This window comes from Carlito syrichta, unplaced genomic scaffold, assembly GCF_000164805.1.
Source record: "Carlito syrichta isolate Samal-C Ts95f unplaced genomic scaffold, Tarsius_syrichta-2.0.1 Scaffold303604, whole genome shotgun sequence".
NCBI classification, from domain to species: domain Eukaryota; kingdom Metazoa; phylum Chordata; class Mammalia; order Primates; family Tarsiidae; genus Carlito; species Carlito syrichta.
In genome coordinates, this window is record NW_007247700.1 from 801115 (window position 1) to 825435 (window position 24321).

General features: G+C 46.9%; 1 protein-coding gene across 1 annotated transcript in view; it reads left to right on the forward strand.

Moving 5' to 3' along the window:
- The window catches only part of KCNJ10 (potassium voltage-gated channel subfamily J member 10), a 31005-nt gene extending 13505 nt beyond the window's left edge, over positions 1–17500 (forward strand). Inside the window, exon 2 of the mRNA XM_008058724.2 lies at positions 14993–17500. Within this exon, the coding sequence (XP_008056915.1) occupies positions 14993–16132 (1140 nt within the window). The 3' untranslated portion in view covers positions 16133–17500. The remainder of the gene's footprint in view (positions 1–14992) is intronic.
- The last annotated feature ends 6821 nt before the right edge of the window (positions 17501–24321 follow it).

The following is a 24321-nucleotide window of genomic DNA, read 5'->3' on the forward strand; positions in this document are numbered from 1 at the left end:
AAAAAAAAAAAAAAAAAAAAGAATCAATCAGAAAACATTGTCCTGTTTGGGAAGGTGGGGGGTGCTCCTTTTTGGAAGGAGTGGGGCTGATACAATGACTGTTCGGGGGAACCACCCTGGGGTGCTTCCATGCTTGGGAGTGACTCTTCTGCCATCCCCTGCCTGTCCCCACCCTCAGACCCTCCACCGACTAGATGTAAGCCCTCCCGCATCACTAGCCAACACAGCATTCAAGTTCAAAGACAAGAGAGTGGATGGAGAAGGAACACTCAGCTGAGACAGTCAGCCTCCCTCTCTCCTCTCAGGCAGGGAACCCCATGGCATTCCAAGGTGCAGGTCCCTCCGTCCCCTCTCCACTTTCCCAGATTCTGGGGGCATGTCAGGGGACAGCTCAGTGGCTCACTGGCTGTCATCCCAAGAACCTTCTCTCCGGGGCCTGGCCATCCTGGGCCTGGAGAAGGCCACCAGCTGCCTGGGGCCCCTGAGGCTGGGGCAGATGGGAGAGTGAGGGCCGAAGGGACTCAGCACGCCCAGTCACACCTTCCCCACCTCTTGGTAGGTTGAGAGGATGGACGAGGAATATAGGAGGCAGGATGAAGAATGCGAGTTGGAAGCCCCCTTTAAGTCTGGGACTCGAGTAGCTCCTACCCACAGACCACCAGTGCCCCAGAGAAAGCAGACATAGAGAGGGGACTGGCTTGAGCATCGTCAAGCCCACTGGGGTGTGGGGCAGCAGTGAAAACGGAGTGAAACGCCCATGGGTTCTGGATCTGCCACTAAGGAGATGTCAGCGAGTGCCTCCACCCCTCTGGGCCTTAGTGTCACTCATTCAGTAGGTACTTTCCTTTGTCTTCAAAGCGTAATAATAATAATATGTTGATTGCATAAGGGCCTTGCCAATTTCACACACTTTATCTCATGTAATCCTTGCCATGCAGCGGAAGGTTTGATTGCCTTCTTAGATGAGGAAAATGAACCCTAGGGAGATTAAGAGATTGACTGAAGTTCCTATCGCCAGTAAATGACACAGACTAGGATGGCAAATCGTGGGGAAAAATAGATAGGGACCTTTGGCTGTGACCCAGACGTGCCAGATTAACACAGAGGCTTCATTTGCAAGGCTAACTCCCTTGATTGAAAATGGCTCTCTGGGCTGGGCTCGGTGGCTCATGCCTGTAATCCAGGCACTTTGGAAAGTTGAGGCAGGAAGATTGCTTGAGGTCAGGAGTTTGAGGCCAGCCTGGGCAGCATATCAAGACCCATTTTGATAAAATAATAATAATCATAATAAATTAAAAGAAAATAGCTCTCTGTATCACATGTTGAGAAAGATTCTGAGGTTCAGTCAGAAAAAGTACCGTGATGGATTAGTGATATCTGGAAAGGCGGGGTGGGGGTGGAGTGATTGTTACATAATGGATAGTTGCCATACAGTTGACACATGCTATGTAGTTGACATCTCAAGCCCAGAATCACCCAGAGATTTCAAGGCTACGTCTTTCCTCTATACTAATCAATTAGGTTAAGTTTAAAGGCACAGCTTAAAAAGATGACTCAGATATAGTCTCTGCCTTCAAAGAGCTCACAGTCTCTTGAGAAAAACAAAAGGTGACGTGGCAAGATGTCCCAGGAATGTAGAGGGAGAGTCCATATTTTCACCTGGGAACCTGGGAACCTGGGAAGGACGTTGGACAAGGGTCTTGAAGGATGAAGAGGATTTGCTAGAAAAGAGAGCAGGCCTGGAGGGAAACTGGGAGCCAGGGGTGGGAGGAGGGCATTTTGGGTTGAATGAGTGGCCTGAGGGAAGGCACGGAGACAGGTGAGTGGCACATGGCCACTGCTCATGCGGCTGAAATACGGGCTACACAGGGCGGAGTATCAAAGGGCAGGGGTGAAAGCAAGGTGGCGTCAGACGGTGAGGGGTTTTGAATCTTGTGCCAAGAAGTTTGGGTTTCATCACAAGAGCTGTGGGCACTCACTCCAGAATGTGAAGCCCAGTGATGAGATCGGAATGTGTTGAAGAAAGGCCCTGTGGCAGCTGAGGAGATGGAGGTGAGAAAGGTGAGTCTGGGAGCAGGAAGGCCAGATATCATTGTGACATTTCAGGTGAAAAAGAATGCCGGGCCAAGCTAGCGCAGACTCGAAGGATGCTGAGAGAAGCCTTCAAAGGCTGAATTGATGGACCTGGTGACCAACCAGATGAGGAGCAAGAGAGCAAACAGGAGGAACCCTAAGGTTTTCAGCTTGGGCACCCAATGGAGGGTAATTCAGAGAACAGAAAGAGAAACACAAGTGACATCATTGATTGAAAATGGCTCTCAGGATCACCATGTTGAGGAGGACTCTGAGGCTCAGTCAGAAAAGAAGTACTGTGATGAATTGGTGATATCTGCTAAGGTTGGGGTGGGGGACTCCCTTTTGAGGAGCGAAGACACAGGTTTGAGCGTGTTAGAATTGGAATGCTCCAGACAGAGGGAGCCTGTAGGTACAGGGATATAAGGGCCGAGGTGAGGCGGATCCACAGAGGGCTGGAACAGTGGAGGAAGGCAGAGTACATGGTGTGGGGTGGGAGCCAGGGCTGGGTTCCTGAGAAATACAAACAAGTAAGGGGCAGAGGTGAGATTACAGCAAGAGAGACACATCCAGAGTAAAACGAGAGGCAGAAAGAGCCCGGAGAACTCGATGTCAGAGCACATTCGGGGCTTGGTCACTCGGGCAGCGTTCTCACGTACATATACATATACGATCTCACTTACCTCTCCCAGAGCCTCTGTATCATCAAGCCCTTTTGCAGATGAGGGAAAGGGAAACTCGGAAGTTGACGTGATTTGTCCCAAATCACAAAGCCTGCCAGTGGCAGAGCGCTGAGCAGCTAATCAAGGTCTACAGAATCCGTGGACTCCCGCCGCGCCTCCACAAAAGCCAAGTGCCAGGAAGATGGGCAGGTCATCAGGGTCAGATGCTGCAGACAGACTGATGGACTTGAGGACAGAGAAAACGCCTTGGACTGAGTGACAGCTGTGACCGTCCTGCTGCTTTCATGGCCCCTGGGGCGGCCGTGTGGAGCAAATGGAATTATTCTGAATTTGTACAAGCGCCCTGTGGACGGCAAAGCACTGTATTCTGAAGGTGGCGGTTACTATTACTTTTATTGCTATTATTATTAGATGGAACCCTTCGATATCCCCAACGGAGAACTCACTTTCTCAGTCTGGGGATTTCGTAGGTTTCAACCCAAGAGTAAAAGCAGTGGGTGGGGCGGGGCTGGGGTGGGTCTGTGAGCTGCAGGGGCAAGGGTAGCCCTGAGGGAATGGGAGACTCTGCGCCCTGGTGGTGGGGAGGCACGTCGTCAGCATGGGCCGCAGAGTGGCACGTGGGCAATGCTTGACATCTACAGGGTTTCCTTTCTCCTCCACCATTCCCACCACCCACCCGGAGCCCCCTCTGCTGGAAACTCAGCGGAGTCTGGGGTGGGATGAATGCTTCTGAGGGGCTCTGTCTAAAAGAATGTGTCTGATATCAAAACTAGGTTGAGCCCCTCACCCAGTGTCTTTGGAGAGAAGCTGGGTGTAGATTACCCCCAGGAAGACCCTCAGGGTCTCGGCCAGGTGAAGCCTGATTGAAGGGCCGCTGATGTGAAGGAGAGTCCTGAGCAGACATCTTGCTCATGGCCCTGTTTCTCCCTCACTCAGCCCAGGCCCTCTTGAGATGTTCTTCAGTGTCCTGGGGAACTTTTTCAGTGTGTCATGTCTTACTGATAACAACAGAATAATGACAACAATAGGAGTTATCCCTGTACGTGCCATTGCTTCCGGCTGGATCTTAGCACTGCTACAAATGTTTCTGACTCTCCAGTCAAGATGAGGACGGATGAGCTAACGTCTCCCAGTAGATGCTCTTCTGAGGTGAGGACCCAGATGGGGCCAGGCTGGGAGGCTCTCTGAGTTGCTGGAGCTGGGACTGAGAGGCGGTGGTACAGACTCTGTCCTCAGTTGAACCCCGTGGAGTGCCAAGCTCCTCACAAAGGACCAGTTCCCTGCTGAGCCCAGGATGTGTGGCCCTGCTGGCCCCGGATGGTGATTGGGAGCAAACCGTGACGAGGTTATGACTCAGGGAGGGAGTGAGATGTGGGTATGGGGGTTTGGGAGGGCAGGAGCATCAAAGAGGTAGTACCCAGTTGCTGCAGGAGCCAGGAAGGCATCCTCCCTCTCCAGCCTGGAAAAGAGGGGATCCCTGAGATGCCACCCTCTGGGCAGTTCTCTGCAGGAGCACTGTTCTCTTCTTACAGGGAACAGAAGGCACTGCCTGGGGACTGGACGGAGAAAGGGGCTGTGATCCCCATCAACCCACGTCGACAGTCAGGGGTGCTGTCTGAACAGAGGAGAACATCTGACATGGCCCCATCTCCTTGCCCCTCCCTCTTGTGACTGGAAAACACACAGAGAGGTCAGAAGGGCCATGCAGAGGTTGCAGACTCCCAGGAAATGCTTTGGAGGCTTTTATCCTTTCTTTTGATCAGACTATGAGAACTTTCCAAACGTTGACACAAGGGAAGAAAAGCCCATTCTTCCCTGGGCCAGGGCCTCGGTGTCAGGCTGGGGCTAGAGGATGGGCGGGAAAGGGGGCAGGAGACCAGAGAGCAGGAGACAGAGGCATCAGTGATCCAGCTGGAAAGTCAGGGCCGGGGACACACACACACTGCCCTCTCTTTCCCCACCTCAAGACTTATATGCATCTGGCTCCATTTCTATTTGTTTATTTTCTTGGGGTAAGACAGGAGGAAGATCAATGAATGAAGACATCAGGTTTAAAAAGAATCCCAAAGCCAGCTCCATTCTTCCTCCAGCCTTGAGGGCTTACATAACCCTGCGGGGCTTTCTTCCTGCCCTTTCTTTCTCAGCCCTCTCCTTCCTCTCCTCCTCTTTCTCATTAGGGACACTTGGACGGGCAGAAGGGCTTCCTTTCCATCCCAATATAGCGGATCTCCTTCTGGAGGCCTCTGAGGTTGCCATTCAAGTTGGAATTGGCAGCCAAGAAAGAGATAGTACGGTTGGTGAGAGGAGGCCGAGTGGTTGCTTCCTCTCTCCACCAAGGCCAATGGGAGCCATGGGACCAGGTTGCTGTGGGGACAACTCAGACTGGGCACAGAGTTTCAAAGCAGGGAGTGACCTTAATCATCCTCTAACCCAGCACTTCCCACGCTGAAGCTATGAGGGTGAGCCCTGACTGCCACACACTGGGTATCCTTGACATCTGTTTTGGTCTTAAGCGACACAAATTTTTCGTTCTGCTTCATCATACATCGTTGGTGTGATGTTAAAATAGTATTTTCCTTCAGACTCTTTAAGCAAAATTGGCCTCTCTGGAAAATACACTAAATTTAGTCCTGTGGCTTTGAGTGCCTCCTGGCGCACAAGTGCAGGCCCTCGTTTGAGAAGTGGAGAACTAATACAACCCCTATTCCACAGTGAAAGGTGGAAAGGCCTGAGGGCCTGGGAGGACTCACAGCTACATGTATAAAGGTCACAGCCGTTGGCAGAGCTGAGAATGACACCCAAGCTTCCTGTTTCCTAGTCTGACACACTTTCTCCCAGGCAGTGCTGCCTCTTAACTCTGGCAGGGTCTTAGACATCTTCGTGCCTGACTCTCACTCCATCCTGAATGCTACTCATGGACAAGTGCCCTGCTCTGGTATCTGAGATGAGCATGGTATGCAGAACAGCCTAACTCCAGGCTCAGAGACTGAGAGTGCTCCCAGCCCCTCCATCTGTGTGCAGGGCTCTCCCAACACAGCACTTGGGCGTGGTGGACAGATACTGGGATGGAGAGCCAGCTGGCACCATCATTCCTCATTTCTATCCTCTATTCATTTATCTATACCCAACAGTGATTGGCTCAGGACTACCTTCAAACCCAAAGTCATCAGAATAATTTATAGCAACGGTGGGCACTCCTCTGACCTTCCTAGAGGCTGCCTCCCTTCTGGATCCTATTTCCAAATCCATAAATCAAGAGACTCTTTTCTAGAGGCAAGAAGTAGGGAACACAGGAGGGTTTAGGGCTTAAACTATTCATATGGACATCCAGGCCTTGGGATAAAGGACAATATGAGGAGGACTTCCCAAAACTGGAATTTACTTATAAAAATTGTGTATTTATTCTTACATGTTTAAACTTCCGTCGCTTTCAAGGTACTCACCTTTTTGATGCAATACACCTATCAAGACACTTTTTCCACTGCTCAAAACAGTTTTTAAACTCATCAATTTGAGTACTTCTGCCATTTTTTGTTTCACCTCTTCCACATTGACAAAAGGTTTCCCTCTGAGGACGTTTTTCATGGGGGGGGAAGAAAAGTCACTTGGGGGCACAATCGGGTGAACAGAGGTGAATAGGGAGGTGAGGGTGCGGCACAGGGGTCACGGTCAAAAACTGCTGAATGCTCAGCACGTTGTAGTCAGGTGCACACATCATGAAATGGGCAAATGTGTTAAAAGACTCTCCAAGAAAAAATTAATCACTGAGGCCCAACACAGCCTTCTCACCACAATGTTAGTTGGTACACTGATACTGATGAATTCCCAGAGTACTCACATAGCAGGGGAAGTTTGTACTACAAGGGGCCTGCCCTCCAAAAGATAATTCTGGGTTTTTTGGGGGCTCCCCCCTTGTAGAAGGATAAAGTGTGATAAAGAGTTTGAAGGTGAAAGTTGTGCTTAGATGAAGAGCGTACTAACATTCCTCCATGTTTCCATTTAGGAAAATCAGATCTCCAGGATGAGATGCAGGAAGCTGGAGAAATGATGAGGAGAAGAAGGGACAGTCAGAGAATTATGTAGGGGATAAAAAGACAAAGGGGAAGGTGAGAAGGAGGACAGAGGGGTGGAGACACTTTAGTGACAGCCAGAAAGAAATTCGAGAGGAGGCAAACGGAGCCGCACAGATGATAGAAGAGATGAGAAGACAGTTGAGAGGAGAGTCCAAGAGAAGGAAACGGGGATAATAAGGACGTGTTACACAGGCCTCGGAGGAGAAGCGGTGGGAAAATGCAGCCACAAAGGAAGAACATCACTCCAACCCTTAACTGCACTCTCTCAGCATTGCTGGCGAATCCTCCACACCAGTCTGGCTCCTGCCACCCTCCAGCCTGCTCCAGGTGTTGTCTTCTCTGGTTGTTGTGTGTTGAGTTTGCTCCGTGAAGGCAAATTCACTGCAGTGTTAACTTCAAGTTATAGAGGAAAGGACTTTGGAATCCAGCCAGAATGAGGTATACACCCCAGCTCTGTTGCTACGTTGTGTCATCTGGGCTTTCTGAACATCAGTTTCCTAACAGCATTTATGAAGAGAATTAGACGTGCTTTACAGAGTCACAAAGATGAAGTGTGACATGCAGGTCTAAAGGGGGCATTCAATAAATGATAGTTTTCTTCCCTCCTCTTTTCCATTTCCCTGACGTACTCCACAGTCAGCAAGGAAAATCACCTGTGGCTCTCTGTGATGCCACGGGAAAGAGGCCAATGTTTTGCCTCTCTCGTGGAAGCTGCTGGGCTCCATGCCCCCACTGTGGCTGTTCCCCTCATTCTTGCTGTCCAGCCTTAAACACTGAAGCCGAACACCAGAGCAGGAGGATGTTGAGAGCCAGATTACGTAACTGTTTTCCAGTCTATCCCAGTAAAGCCTTTCGTGTGCTCCCAACACTTTATCCAAAATACATGGCTCCCCATTCCTTGGCTGGCCCTGGATGACCTCAGTGTTATACGTTTTGCTCATACTGCTCCTTTCATTGGAAGAGGCTTCCCTTTGATCCCCCCAAAACTCAGTCTCCAAGGGTCCAAATGTTGCCTGAGGCCTAGGCACCTTCCTCCATGAAGTCTTCCCTGAGTGAGGTAGTCAGGTGTGAAGGAGGAGACTCAACACCTGGTTGTTACTTACTAAATGTTCTCTGGTCTAAGTGGGGGCAATAACATTTTTACAGGGTTGTTGGGGAGGTTTATGAATTAACATTAAAAAAAAAAGTAATCTAGTGCCTAGTACAGAACAGGTGCTCAATGTACATTACTCTCCCAACCCTGATCCCTTGCGCTAGATGTCATCTTTGCCTTCACAACCCACCTTGCATTTCATTGACACCTCCTCTTTGGCATGCAACAATTCCTGCCTGTTTTATGGTTGCCTCTCCTACTAGGTTGTAAGGTCCTCAAGGATAGAATCTCATCTGATCTTTCCTTAGTCCTGTGCCTTGTTTAGAATCTGGCACCCAGTAGATGCTGGGAAAAATGTTTATAGTTTGAATGCATTAAAACACAGACTCAGACTGCATGTGGTGGGCCACATGGTTACAGATGAAAACATTTGGTTTGTTTGCATATCTATTCATGTTGATAATTAGTTATTTGGGATTTCTGTGTATATGAGGAAAAGAGAAAACATCATAAGAAAAATTAAGAGAAGATGCAAACAAGAAGGAGACAGAGAAGATGCCAACGTGAGAGGCACTGGACCAGAGTGAGACTCCATCCATTCTAGCCAGGACAAAGACCAACACATGTCCTCGGGCCTGCTGTGAGAATGAAGTCCGTCATGGCTCTCTTAGTTTGGCTCCCCTGACTGGAGTGGGTTGGGAGTCCCTCCTACTCATTAATCCAATCATAAAATACTGCTTTAGCGCTTACCATGTGTTATATACTGTGCTAATTTTAGAGTGGCCAAGATATATCATACCTGTATCCTCCTTCCAGTAAACGTACTTGTAGTAGAAGACAAATGATAAGTCATATACCAAGAGATGTACCCTAACAGCTATAGACAGATATAGATAAACATACATGGAAACTCAGCAAAAGGAGGTATTCCTTAAGGCTGTGGGAATCAAAGACGGTTTCATGGAGGTGGGGTTATTTGCACCAGACTCTGAGAAGTAAGACTCGGATATGTAAAGGCAAGAGGAAGGGGACCCAGGAAGAGAGAAGAGTAGGAGAGCACAGGTGTGCCCAGCAGGGAGCAGGGAACGGCTAGCTTGTCTGCAGGATGGCACGCAGGAACAGTGGTGGGAAGAGGGCTAGGCATGAGGTTTGGAAGCAGGTCGTGGAAGGTCCTCTCTGCCAGTCTGAGTTTGGCCTTTCATTAACAGATAATGAGGAGGCACCAAGATATTTTGTGCTGGAGACAAAATGGAGACAGTTACAATATAACGAAAAGTGGGCTTGGAAGACAGAGGACTTGGGCACGAGTCCAACTCCCCAGTTCACCGAGTCACATCATCTCTCTGAGCCTCAGTTTCCTTGTGCATAAAACAAGGATTACAATCTTAATCTCTCATAGGAATGCATCGAGAATAAAATGTGAATATGCTTTGTCAGTACCGAATAACTGTTCGTTGATTTGTGATCAGAGGTGAATTCGAGGAAGAGCAATCCAGGAGTCACGTAGGACGGATGTGAGGAGAGAAAGGATGGAGACTAGAGACGAGGAGGAGGCGGATGCAGTGATTCACCGCAAGGCATCAGGATCTGAAGACAATGAAATGAAGGGGAGGTGGCGCAAGGGATAAATCCACATCATGAAGCGTGAGGTGCATGCTGAGCTGAGGAAGGAAGAGAGTATGAAATGATCCCAAGACTTGAAGTGTGGGTGACTGGGAGAACGATGGCACCTTTAACTATTTGGGGAACCCAAGAGGAGCAGTAGGTAGGAGAAGGAGGATTTGTGCACATTTGGAAATGAATGCGTTCTGAATTCATATCCCAAAGCTCCTTCCGGTCAAGTTGCCCTTGCCACAGAGAAAACAGATAAAACTCTTTTCCCTGCTGCTCCAGCTGACAGGTTTTAGGGGAAAGTGTACAGTTTTTCCCTTCCCTCTCCACCTGCTGCCCCTGGGAGGGGGCTGAAGCATCCCTTTCAATCACCTTATTTAGCACTATCAACTCCAAGGCTCCATGGCCAGTTACAAAGCTCATTCTCTCCCCATCCTCCTGCAAATGGAACAGCTGGCCCAGAGAAGAGCTGGGACTGACATCTTGGGGCTCCCGTTCTCCCACCTTGAAAAAGGGATGGATATGTGAGCATCTCCAGCATTAGTGAAGCCGATATGAACTCCGCCATGGCTCCTCCTGGAGGTCTGCATAAACCAGGAGTCTCCCGTGAGGCCGACCAAGGCCACAGCCCTCACTGGGGCCTCATCCTGTCCAAATCAGGCTTTCAGTCATTCCCTTACTTTGTCTTTCTTAACAGACTCTACTAGGTGCTAGCGAAACAGGTGCAGGGCAGAGTCTGTGGCCTTAAATTTAGAGCACACAGGTGACAAGCCATTTCAAAGCACTATAATATTTCAATAACGGAATATGTACAAGACAAAGCATAGTAAACCTGTGTTGGGTGAGAGTGAGAGGAGAGACAGAGAAGATGCATTTTTTTTTTTTGAGAGCCAGGGAAAGCATCGAAGGGGGTAACTAACACTTGAGTCAAGTTTCGAAAAATGAGATCATCAGACTGACGTTGAGCAGGACAGTAGAAAAGCAGGTTCAAAGGTAGAAAGGCCAAGGTGGTGAGGCTCTTCACAGAACTGGAGTCTAGGGGACCGTGAAAGATTGTCAAGAGGAGAACCAAGAAGCAGGCAGAGGCCAATCAGGAAGGGCCTTGAATGTTATGCGAGAATCTTGCAGGTTACCCTAAAAGCAACGGGAGCTGTGGGTCAATTATAGTCATGAGAGTCACAAGAACAGTGTTCTTACTCAAGAGCAGTCCTGCACTCAAGAAACACTCTGATAAATCCATTCATTCTTCTGGAGAATAAACGACTTTCAGGTAAAGAAAGTCAGCTCCAGGAATATCTTCCATGCAGGAAACAGTAGGTGGGAGTGATGCTTGCTGAGGGAGCATGTTGGACATCACTGAAGGTACGACTGGATGTTGTTTTAGGGAAAGAATCATGAGTTCAGTTCTTTGAGGAGAAAGACGGTGGATTTCCCGTTTCTGTCTCTTTTGCCACTGGGAGGCTGGTCTTGTCTTCAGAATTCTGTCCCTGGTAGTTTGGCTGGGATTGTTTTGGGAGAAACAGCACCCTCTAGAGGAAAGAGTATGTGTGTTTTGGGTGGGGCAGCAGCAAACGGTTCCCAGAACTTTGGCCTGCTTCCTTCCCCAGGGGTCTGGCCAGCTTGCAGGTGGAGCGTTGCTGATTGTTTATCCGCTTCTGACTCTGGCCACCGCAGAGAACAAAGCTGCCTGGCTGTGGGAGGTGGCTCAACAGCTGGGAGCAGCAGATAACAGCTGGAGGTGGCAGATAAAAAGGCTGGCAACAGCAGGCACAACAGCTGGAGGCGGCAACCACAACAGCCAGAGGCAACAAAGAGTCCAGCAGTAGCCAAATCTCCAGTGCTCACGAGTGCCTTAATGCTGGGATCATGAAGCTCCGGGCTCTGTCTTCTCTGTCTCAGCTGTGGTCCTCCTGAGAGCAAGAGCCCCGTGAGAATGAACTTGGCGTGCACAGAAGCAGCTGCTACAGTTAAAAAGTTCTGGACCAGGAGCTGGAAGACCTGGATTCTGGTTCCAACTCATCTACGTGGGGCAAATCTCTCTGAGCTTTAGTTTCTTTTTTTTTTTTTGAGTTGGAGTCTCACTCTGTCACCCAGACTGGAGTGCAGGGGCATGCTCATGGCCACTGCAGCCTCGACCTGCTGGGCTCTGGTGATCCTTCCACCTCAGCCTTCCAAGTAGGTGGAACTACAGGCGTGCGCTACCACGCCCGGCTGATTTTTGATTTATTGTAGAGATGAGGTCTCGCCAAGTTGCCCAGGCGGGTCTTGAACCCGCGGGCTCAGGCAATCCACTCACCTCAGCCTCCCAAAGGTGCGGGATTACAGGCTGAGCCACTGAGCCCGGCTTGAGCTTTAGTTTCTAATGATGTCTTTCCTCCCTACCTCATGGGGGTGAGGTTCAAATTATGTATTTTATAAACTTTAAGGTGATACATAATTACAGATAATTATTTTGGGAACGATAAGCAAAGCTTTCCTTGGGTTCCGGAAGCTTCCATTCTTCCTGATATACAGACTCTCCCCTCAACACAAAGCTGGGACTTCGATAATGGATCCTCCAATGTCACCACAGAAAGCGCAAGGGTAGAGGTGGAGAGGAGGAGGCAGGCATCCTGATCCTCCGCAAGTATAGACGGAAGCTTAGAGGCAATCTTTCAACCTCCCATGTAAAAGCTTTAATCTCTTCCACAGGGTCTCTGCAAAGTGCTCGTCCGGCCTACCCTTGCACACCTTCAGGGACAAAGCGCTTCTTGAGAAGCTCTTTTTCACATTTGGACTGTCTTGGTTGCTACAATGCTCTTTGCAATGTCAATCTGGAATCTTTATTCACTGTCCTGGTTGTTCCTCACGGAGCTCAAAGAACTAGTCCAAGCCTTTGATCACGGGAGAGTCCTTCAGACCAATTATTTGCACACACCCATTATAGCCTTCAGATGGTCTTTTCTCAAGAAACGTCCCCATTTCCTTCAACCATTTCTCGTGTGATCTGGTTTGGAATCCTTTCATATCTGGATTGCTCCTCGATTCTGGATACTGCAGACGTGTGATGAACAGAGCAGAGTAGAATCAACTACTACTGTATTCTAGAGACCTTAGTCCAGCTAAAATAGTTAAGATTACTTTGCTTTCTTGACTATCAAAACACATGAATAACTCATACTGGATTATTTTCTGCTAACATGTTTAATTTTTTTCATAGCACTACTTCTAAATCACATCTTCCCAACTCAGAACTTGCTCAAGTAATGACAGGACCCGAGTACATGATCCAGCATTTATTGTTTTTGTTAGATTTGACCCACTCATTTGACTACTTTTGAGTCCTAATTCTGCCCCAGCCCTTGATTTGCCATCTGTCCCAGCTTTGTGATGGCCATAGCGTTCTGTAGCTTTGAATGAAATTAATGTTAAGAACATTGCATAGGGCAAGGTCAAGGATAAACCTCTCTGGTATATCAATAAAAAATGAATTCCAGGCTATCAAGATCCACTCACCAGAACTCGCTGATTTTTCTAAGTCACCTAATTAAATTAGCGTTTTCTTCATTTTTTTCCTATCTTATCCCTAGGTTTGTAATGAGAGATCTTGTCAAAAACAATGCTGACGCTTAGATATACTTATTATAGATGAAAATTAGGCTATTTTGATGTGACTTGTTCTGGTAAATCCATGCTGGGGCCTATTGATAACTTATTTCCCCCACCCTGCCCAAGTACTCATGATCTTAATATCCCATTCTAGAATCTTGCCTGAGATCTGTTTGTAGTTTGTAAAATGTGTCTCATTTTTCTTTTTGAAAATGAAAACTATTTTCACTCATCTCCAACTGTGCTATCTAAATTCCTAGAAATCTCTTGCAGAGGTTTACACCTTCTTTTCAAGAGTTTGAAGATCAGATGAGAGAAGGCATGGTAATGAATAAACACAGACAACGTGGTGGTTATTTGATGTTATTACTACTTCTGAGTACTGAATGGCTTTATTTGGGCTCCAGATATGAATTCTTTAAAGTCAGAGTTGCAGAGCTTCCTTCTTGTTCTAAAGTCGGCAAGGATCCAGGGGTGTGATCACACCAGATCTAGGTGAATAGTTGCACATGAACAAAGGTTCCAAATGGTCGAGGACTGGTAAACTGGGCATCCTTGCCTCTGGACACTCTTGGGGTCCTCATCCACTGGTGCTCTCCAGTTCAGTGCCTCTGGATGGGCATATGGTTAGACCTACATAAGTTAGCATTTTCCAGGGGCAAGGCCATGGGAAGGATAGGGCGGGGGCAGTGTGAAGAGTGATAAAATACGATGGTTTGAACTTTTTGGACTGGAGAATGTTTGGTCCTCTAAGAAGGGCCAAACTCCCCTGATCCTTTCCAGATCTGTCCATCAGATCCAGAGTCCAAGGGTTCAGTGATTAAAATTCTTCCTCTGCTGGAAAAGTACAAGTTACTCCTTGGGCAGGGCTGCCAGGCACTCTGTATTAGGTGAACAGTCTTCTATTTCAGTGCCTTGCCCCACTTTCCACTAGTAGAACAAATAGCAAGTCTGAATTTTAGCCTGTGCAGACATAGCCACCAACTAATGTACACTCCTCACTCTCCCACTTTACTCAGTCAAGACAATTTTGCCACCCACAATCTGGCATTTCGACCAGTTCTTGGAAAAATGTCCCAGTGCTGCCAGGAAGCTTCAGCATATTGTTTCTCCTCTACCACTGCTTATTTCAAGTCCTGTTTGTGTTCTTCCTAACACCACCATAGACTCTAGCTCAGACCAGATTTCCCCAGATGCTGCACACGGAGGAAGAAGATGATGACGATAAACAGTGAAATGGGCTGCGTGCTTGGGGATCACCCTGAAGTGTAAAAGAATGAACAGTTTCGGTCATTTTTTGAGCCAGACAAATATCCTAGTATCATCAGTGGGTATTCACTTGGGGCTATAAGGAGAAATAATAAAGAAATTAAGGTGTGTGTATGAGTGTGTCTTAAGGGGGATTGGCCTGGATGGATTTCAGCGGGATAGCCATTCATGAGGGTGGGGAAGGATCCTATTTCAAAATTAGAGATCTTCACAGAACTAGCTTTGTGATGAACGGAGATCATTAAAGCTCTCGTTCGTCTCACCCTCACCTTCAAGGAACTGTGAACTTATTACTCTTTCTTCTCTGCTTTCCTAAGAATTACACATATCAGATTGTATTGCAATTATTTGCTTACTGAGCTTGTGTCTTTCTCAGCAGACTGTGAGTTCTTGGAAAGCAGGATGATGTCATTTTACCTTTGACTCACCAGCACCTTGCACAGTGCCTGGCTTATAGCAAGTACTCAATACAGATTTGCTAATAACATAACAAATATGTGGCATCCAAATGAATCCCTTCTTCCATTGGGTGGTGGCTAGGAGTTGGCTGCATTTTCTACATTGACTTCCAAGCTTCCATTATGCTTTCTTGTTTCCTCCAGATGACATCGGTTGCCAAAGTATATTACAGTCAGACCACTCAGACCGAAAGCCGGCCCCTGATGGGCCCAGGGATTCGACGGCGACGAGTCCTGACAAAAGATGGCCGCAGCAATGTGAGAATGGAGCACATTGCCGACAAGCGCTTCCTCTACCTCAAGGACCTGTGGACGACCTTCATTGACATGCAATGGCGCTACAAGCTTCTGCTCTTCTCTGCAACCTTTGCAGGCACCTGGTTCCTCTTTGGTGTGGTATGGTATCTGGTAGCTGTGGCACACGGGGACCTGCTGGAGCTGGGCCCTCCGGCCAACCACACCCCCTGCGTAGTACAGGTGCACACACTCACTGGAGCCTTCCTCTTCTCCCTTGAATCCCAGACCACCATTGGCTATGGCTTCCGCTATATCAGTGAGGAATGTCCATTAGCCATCGTGCTTCTCATCGCTCAGTTGGTGCTCACCACCATCCTGGAAATCTTCATCACAGGTACCTTCCTGGCCAAGATTGCCCGGCCCAAGAAGCGGGCTGAGACCATCCGCTTCAGTCAGCATGCGGTCGTGGCCTCCCATGATGGGAAACCCTGCCTTATGATCCGAGTTGCCAATATGCGTAAGAGCCTCCTCATTGGCTGCCAGGTGACAGGCAAACTGCTTCAGACCCACCAGACCAAGGAGGGTGAGAACATCCGGCTCAACCAGGTCAATGTGACTTTCCAAGTAGACACGGCCTCTGACAGCCCCTTCCTCATTCTACCCCTTACCTTCTATCACGTGGTAGACGAGACCAGTCCCTTGAAAGATCTCCCTCTTCGCAGTGGTGAAGGTGACTTTGAGCTGGTGCTGATCCTGAGTGGGACTGTAGAGTCCACCAGTGCTACCTGCCAGGTGCGCACTTCCTACCTGCCAGAGGAAATCCTTTGGGGCTATGAGTTCACACCTGCCATCTCACTGTCAGCCAGTGGTAAATACATAGCTGACTTCAGCCTTTTTGACCAAGTTGTGAAAGTGGCTTCTCCTAGTGGCCTCCGTGACAGCACTGTACGCTATGGAGACCCTGAAAAGCTCAAGTTGGAGGAGTCATTAAGGGAGCAGGCTGAGAAGGAGGGCAGTGCCATTAGTGTGCGCATCAGCAATGTCTGATCATCTGTTCTCACCTCCCCATCCCTTGGTCTCCTTTCCTCTCTTTCAATGCCCTGGGTAAGGAACACTACCCTGGTTCACTGGAGATCCCTGGAAGCACCCACTCTCCGCTCCCTTTCCTCCAACCCAGTGGCGCCTGTCAGTAGTCCAGGCCAACTGAAGTCCAAGTTTTTCCCCCACTACCCCCTCTTGCCTCTCCCTGCTTCTATTCCAAGGCACACACCTCCCTTAAGCCAGCCACACTGGGGGAAAGAGAGGGATTAGGCTGAAGTGGCTTAGAAAGCCTCAGCCATGCTTGGAGACTCACATAAGGAGGATCATATGGTTGGATGGATAGACTCCCCCACCTCCCGCCACCACCAGAAAGTTTGGTGACTTAAGGCTGGAGCCCCCTCTGTCTCCTTCCATCTAGCAAATTTCCTAAGGCAAGGAAACTTGGTGGTCACTTTGGGGTCTGTGCCCTCAGAAATACAGGGCTCTGAAATCAATGTCTCCTGGGGTTTCTACCAACTCTCTGTTGAAATAAGCCAGGGTTTGTCATGATATAGCTAATTTGCTGGCAATTCTCAACCAAAACCTAGGAACATAGTCAACACACACACACACACACACACACACACACACTCACACACCCCTATCCTGGATTCTGAACTCTTCAATTTGGAGTAATGCAGAACTGTTGTCTCATTTGAACCTATCCTCCAGGCAGCCCTGGGAAGATTTGTTTCCCTGTGTTCTGTGAATGGGAGGACCCTTGCCAATACGTTCCTTTGAAAAAAACCCAGTGCCCAGGCCCCACGGAAAGACTTGAAAATGATATTCCAGATTACATTGTACCTGGCTTCTCTTCTTCCTTTCCTGCCCAGCCTAGACCCCTCATCCCTAACCTCAACTCTTTGAAGGAAGGGAAGGAAAATGCAAGGGTCTCCCTCTCTCAACACTGTTGTTCAACCAGAATAAGATTCACAGGGCACAGACTCCCCAGGAAAGTTAAACCAACCTCATCAAGTGGGACTGGTACATTCTCAGATTTCTAGACTGCTATACCGAGCCTCTGGGAATTGGTGATGCTTTGTTAAGGTTTGGGCAGAAGCAGAACTCTGTGGCTGGCTGGCAGCCACAATTCTCTGCTACACCTCCCAGTACCCTTCTGAAAAGTGCCAGTCATTTCATTAGGCAATGTTGGGAGGAAAGGAAATTATACCTCCTGATCAAATAGCCATGGTCTCCTTCAGCCATTCCTGAGACTTGGCATGAAATGATGAAATCAGTGTCATCTCTATTCTCCTTTGACATGAGGTCAGTTTCAGGCAAGTTAGAAAGCTTATTTTACGAGATCACAGACTCAGGCTATTCCTTGTTTCCGGGGGGGGGGGGTGGTGTCTGCGGTCCCTGGGGGGTCAGAGAAGGGCATATACGCACCAGAACTTTTGCTAAAGTCCCAGATCCCAAGAGTGCCTTCTGATCTCTTTTAGGTTCCAAGGAACTTATACAAAGTGGTTTCCATAGTCCCTGCATGAATCAAGTGGCAGTTTATTTCAGGTGGTCTCAGTCAATTGTGAGATGCTACCCATTTATACAGAATGTACATATGCATCTGTGGGCAGAGGCTTGTGGAAAAACTCACAAAACTTTGAAGTTAACACATGGTCACCACCTACTGTAACTTCACATGGTCTTTTTTGTATAATCTCTCCTTGAACTTAACTAACTGTACCTTGAAAATGAAGACCTTTTCAGCATCCAGTTACTGTAAGCCCACCGCTACTCTCTAGCTGGCATGAAACAAGAACCAGAAAAACGTGAAAATCTGGAAAAGAGAACAGAAGGCAAAGAGTCAACTTCTTTCATCTTTATTCAGTGTTAGACTTGCCCAATTTCTTTCAATGTGTAGGGGCAAATGTATTGCAGTGTGTGTGTGTGTGTGTGTGTGTGCTTGTCTTCTCATCCACTGGCAGGTGACCCTCTGTCTGGTCTCTTCTGCATGCTTGCTTTCTTCCTGAAGGAATGATTCTCTCCCCATCCCCTTCTGTCTATTCAGAGCCTCCAGACTCTCCTCAGATTGTTGGATAACAAAGTAAAAAGAGGCCATTTTCTGACTTACCCTTTTTGAATCTCCTCTTTTATTCCAACTTTGCTCTCTGAGTTGCACTTTAAACTATACTGTTCTATTAATGCAATCTGGCATCTTTCTCCATAATTCCCCTCCTCCCCCCAAACAAATCCTCCTACCCCCACCCCTCAATGGTTCTTTAGACTACAGTCAGACCTGAAATCTGCTCTCTCCTCTGACATGAAATCCTCTTTCAGGCTGTAGACCAAGCTCAGAATTAGCTAGGTCTGGTAAGAAACGGACCCTCACACCAGCCATGGACTTGGAATGTTAGGAGAGTACTAAGCACAGATCTTAAGGGGGGGGCGGATATTGGAAGATGGGCAAAACAACTGATGGAGGAGGATACCCAGGGTGTGAAGATGAGAAAAAAACGATGCTGAAGTACCCAGTGAAACTCTTGAGTCTTACTTTGGCTCATAAACATGAGGTGGAGGAGGCCCGGGGAATTAGGATATGACATATATGAAAGGTTTATCTAAAGTGAAAGAAACAGAGATAATATATATATATATATATATATAGAGAGAGAGAGAGAGAGAGAGAAAGATGTATATAGATGTATATATGCCCAAATATACTGAATGTACAGAAAGGAAGTATTCAGGGACCTTAGCATAGGGGGCAGATATTCTGCCCTGGTTATGGGGTGAGACACCCAGATCTTCAGACTTGCAGTCAGTGATTCTGGTTTCAACATGGAAGTAAGATAGCTGATGAAGGATGTCAAATTTGGTGGTGGGGAGGGGAGGGGTGGACACTGCTCTTCAGAAATAAAGAGTCATTCGTGGAGGTTTTGTTGGATCTTGTGCTAATAGAACCAGAAAGAGAGTAACAAGGAGGAAACTGGGGGGGTGGGGGGGAGATTCCCCACTCCACGGAAATCTTGGAAACATCTACTACTTAAACTGTAGCCGCCATCCCCAGCAGTATCCTGCCACTGTGGCATCTTTAAAAAATTCAATAAAACCACCCTTCTGTTTCCCTTTCGTGAAGTATACCATATCCCCTTCTTCCACAGGGGTGGGAGCAGCTGCAGCTCCAGCCCCTAGAGTTAAATGGAGAAGCTGAACACCTTGGTGTACGGGAGGCACTGAAGGGAAGGTTCAGCCCTAGACTCCAAATGCCAGGACCGAAGAGCTGTTGGGCCCCAGCTACTCCCGAGGCAGAGGCCCAGCCTCATGTGGCTGCAAGCAGCCCAGAGATTTCCATGTATGCCAGTGAAGTCCCAATCCTGGCATTTGGGCATGGAGGGTAATGCTTTGGTTTTGATGCTTCTGTGCGAAAACGAGAAAGAGGGTTACCAGTTGCTTCAGGGGACAGTGCAGTTCCACAAGTCTTCTGAAATCCCTGCAATTCTTCATCTCAGTATCTCCCCAATCGTCAGTCAATAAGACCTTCCAGGGAGTTCCCTGTGAGGTCTAAGCAGAAAAAGGAAGCCAGGTATACTGTTGCTATAAGTGGGGGACACTGCACCCTCCCCACGGCTGCTCCCCTAGTCCTCTACTCCTGCTAGTTAACCTAGTTTATTGTCAAGTAACACACATCTTTGCTGTAAAGTTAGCATGAGCCTCCAGGCTCAGTAATGGTCAACTCTACTGTTGCAGAAGTATCTGTGGATGGTTTTTCCATTCATTGAATTAAAGACTAAATTAATGCAAATTTAGTCAAAAAAGCGTGTGAGCTTTTTTTGGTTTGTTTTATTTTCATCTGTTCAGAACGAGCTACTAAATAAAATGGATGACTCTTTCGTTGTCACTCTAGCTTCTTTTAGAACTCTAAAACTATTATCAAGATCTGAACTCTGCGGTTACCTATGGGGGAGGTGGGTTGAATTAGACTGAGCTGGAAGAACATCTGACCGTGTGTGGCCAGACCTCTTCTGCTTAACTTCTCTCATGCTTCTCATGAACATGTCACCCATCCCTTCTGCTTCTTTCCTGTACCTCCCCTCATTAATTTTAGGATCCTTTAGCAAGTACCTTTCCAATTCAGTTTTTATAGGACAATTTTTTTTTTTTGAGTTGGAGTATCACTTCGTCGCCCAGGCTGGAGTGCAGTGGCACGCTCACGGCTACTTCTGTGTCGACCTGCTGGGCTCCGACAATCCTTCCATCTCAGCCTTCCAAGTAGCCGGAACTACAGGTGTGCGCCACCATGCCTGGCTAATTTTTTATTTATTGTAGAGACGAGGTCTCGCCAAGTTGCCCAGGTGGGTCTCGAACCTGCGGTCTCAGGTAATCTACTCACCTCAGCCTCCCAAAGGCGTGAGATTACAGGCTGAGCCACCAAGCCCGGCTAGGACGATATTTTTAAAATGTTAAGACCCAGGGATATGAAAACTGGTCCAGCTGAATCCAGGAACATCAGATTGCTTTGGATCCTGGGTATTGTCCCTTTTGGCCAGGGATCCTAAGCCCAATTGCCCTTCCATGTTACTGTGTAGACTTACTGACAGTTTTCCTTATATATCCTCAAGTCTCTGTAAGCCTGTTTCTTTAACCACTGGGCATTTCTTCTCCCAATCTCAAAGAAATGGATTTCGCTTCTGCTCTTACCTATCACTAGCCTGAAAGGTCTGGTTGTCAATGTGCAGTACTGAATTCTCTCTGACAAGAAGCAGTAGATCCTATAGTCACTGACTCTTGCTCTCCAGAAATGGAAGGGTACAGGGAGGAGGAGCAAGAACTCTGGGTCTCATATAATCATCAATAAATACTTAAGTACAACATTTAGGAAACACTAGGAATGAGTCTTAGGACATGATATATATAAGATATATGAAATACATAGTTTCTAAAAGTTGGAAGAAACCTACAAACTTGCCAGGAAAGAGAAGTGAGGCGACAGGTAGCACAGACCACATATAAGTAAGGGCAATAACAAGTAGCATGTACTAATGCTAGTTATAGCATGTTCTAAAAAGAGGGAGATTTCTGTGGGAAACATTTCACAGGGACAGGCAGTAGGCAAGAGAGGATATCAATCTAAGAGGTCAGGCTAGAATACATTTGACAAAAGTTTCAGGAAAAACCAGCAAGTACCTGCTGAGTTCCTAATCCATGGTAGGTATACACGCCATCAAGGGATGCATAATCTTGGAATTTTCCACTTGTTTTTCCTTCTGTGGAACTCTTCCTACTGCCTGCCAGCCTCCAACCTTCTTAACTCTTACCATGCCCATCTTAGATAAAATAAATGCTGTTAAGCCAGGTGCAGTGGCTCACACCTGTAATCCCAGCTGTTTGAGAGGCCAAGGTGGGAGGATCTCTTGAGTTCAGGAGTTTGAGAGCAGCCTGGGCAACACAGCGAGACTTCGCCTCTGCAAAAATAAAACAATTAGCTGGGTGTGGTGATGTGTGCCTGTAGTCCCAGCTACTCGGGAGGCTGAGGTGGAAAGATATCCTGAACCCAGGAGTTTGAGAATGTGGTAAGCCGTGTGCCACTGCACTCCAGCCTAGGCAACAGAGTGTGATCTCAACTCAAAAAAATCAATCAATCAATTCTGTTAAATGCTATAGCACTTACCACAGATACATTTTACGTTACTTGTGAATTTATTTGACCAATGGCTACCTTGCACACTAGACTTTAAGTGTCCTGTAAATGGGAATCATGTCAAGTACAGCTCAGCACCTAGTATATTGCCTGACATGTATGATGCTCAGCAAATGTAGCAGGAAGGAAAGAAAGAAAGATCTTGCCTAAAGTACACAGTGGAGCTGGTATATCTTGTTCAATAACTATAAAAGATTTAGATAACATATCTCACAAGACATGACATAATTAACTGTTAAAAAATAGAATAGACAATAAACACCGGTTTTCTTTCTTTTTTTTTGAGTCAGAGTCTTACTCTGTCACCCAGGCTGGCATGCAGTGGCACGCTCATGGCCACCCTAGTGTTGACTTGCTGGGCTCAGGAGCTCCTACCACCTCAGCCTTCCAAGTAGCTGGAACTACAGGTGCATGCTACCATGCCTGGCTAATTTTTAAAAAATATATATTGTAGAGATGAGATCTCACCAAGTTGCCCAAGCTGTTCTCGAACCCCTGGGCTCTGTCAATCCTCTCATCTTGGCCTCCAAAAATGTGGGAATTACAGGCTTGAACAACCATGCCGGCCTGGGATAGACTATTTCTACTTGTTAAAGTCTAGGAAGTTTACAGAGGAGCTGAGGTTTGAGCTCCGCATTGAAGGACAAATAGCATTTAAGTAAGTGAAGAGAAACAGGATTCTTTGGAGGTGGTACAGCATAAACTTAGTATCATGGGAAGAAAGCACATGGCATATTTAGGGTACTTTTAGTAAATTCAGAACAGAGGGCTTTATAGGTGGATAGATAGAAAAGGAAAGGTAAAGCCAGATAATGGGTGGACTGAATATCAGGCTAAAGTTTATTATCATTTTCTTTAGGAAGTTGGGAATTACTGAAGATGTCTAAGGAAGACCTAAGTAATGTACTATTTATGAATATCAGTCTGACAGTAGAAGTGAGACAGGAGACAATCAATCAGTTAAGAGATTTTTAAAAGCTTGGAGAAAAGGTGGTTGCCACAGGTCCCAGTACAGTACAGGTGTTCGATACCTATGATTAAATAGAGTTGTTGGAGGTCTAAACTAGGGTGCAGGATGCTGGTCATGGAACGAATGAGGAATAAATTCAAGAGAGATTACAAAGCAGAACAGATGAACAAGATCTAGTAAAAAAAAAAAAAGCGATTGACTTAGTGAAGGTTCTAGCAGGAAACAGATGGTATACTCAAAGGGCCATGTTTTACTGAAGGGGTTGTTTACAAAGGTGTGGGCAGGCTTATAAGTCAAAAAACAATGGTGAAGCAACCAGGAACATGCAAAGTAGGAAGACTTTACCAGCCTTAAACCTGAAAGGACAGTTACTGGAACTATGAGTTATACCCAAGGGAAAGGATTGGAGTTATGGCTTTAGGTAGAGAAACTCAGACACCACCAAAGATCTTCTAGGTCCTCCCATTGGCCTATTCTTAAGGGAAGCCAGAGAACAAGTGAGACTAAGTGAGGCTGCCCACAGAATTTAACCTCTTGGAGCATAGAATGGGACAAAAAAGATGGATTGTAGATACAGAAGGATAATGGGAGCATATGCAGCATAGTGAACAAGGTCAAGGTCCTGGTTAAAGAAACCAGAGACAAGTTTATACCTGTGTGTGCTTTCAAAGCCACTGGCTCTTAGGATGGAAATCTAGGAGCAGAGAGTAAAAAGAGGAATTAGGAAGGATTGTAAATAATAGTCCAAGAGTTAATGAACAGTTGAGCATTTGAAAAAAGTGTAGCTCTTTCAGGAAGAGGTGGGAAGATAAAATCCCCACATCTAAGGCAAAGAGTTCAGTTTCTGTCCCACCTAGAAATCATAACTAGAGTTGTACCTCTCTGTCCAGTTTGTTTTATAGGACTCATCTCTTCTTCATTCCCACAACTGCTATCTACCTCTTTAGATGTAGTTAGTTTCTTTTGATTAGTTGTTTGTTTCCTTATCTGCCCAAATTGGGTGCTTCCCATCTTTCTACTAGGCCAGCCACATAAGGACAGATTGGCTGTGGCCTTTCTGACACACCACCAAAACCAGTCCAGGCATAAGAACTCTTTCTTAATTAGTCCTGAGACAGCTACCTCCCATATTCTCTATCTTCTGGGACTCAGCCTCACTTATCTATCATTTGCAAAGGAAAATAATAAATCAGAGGTAGAGTCACAGTGAGACAGAATATTAGAAATATTCAGATAAGGGCAACCCCCTCGGGTCCCCTCCACTGTGAGCTTTTCTGTCCTGCTTCCCCCATGCTCCCAAAAAGAAAAGAAATATCCAGGTAAGAAAAGAAACAGAAAGAAAGATTAGAATCCATAATCAACATTTTATTGGTAAGTCAGCTACACAGTGATTAAGATATTCTGGGTCAGACAAACTGGATTTTGAATTCCAGCTCTGCCACTAGTTAGCTATGTGACAGGAAAATTACTTAATCTCCATAAACCTTGATATCCCTCATTTTTAAAGATGGGAATATCTACCTTATATGAAAGGCATTTAGTATAATG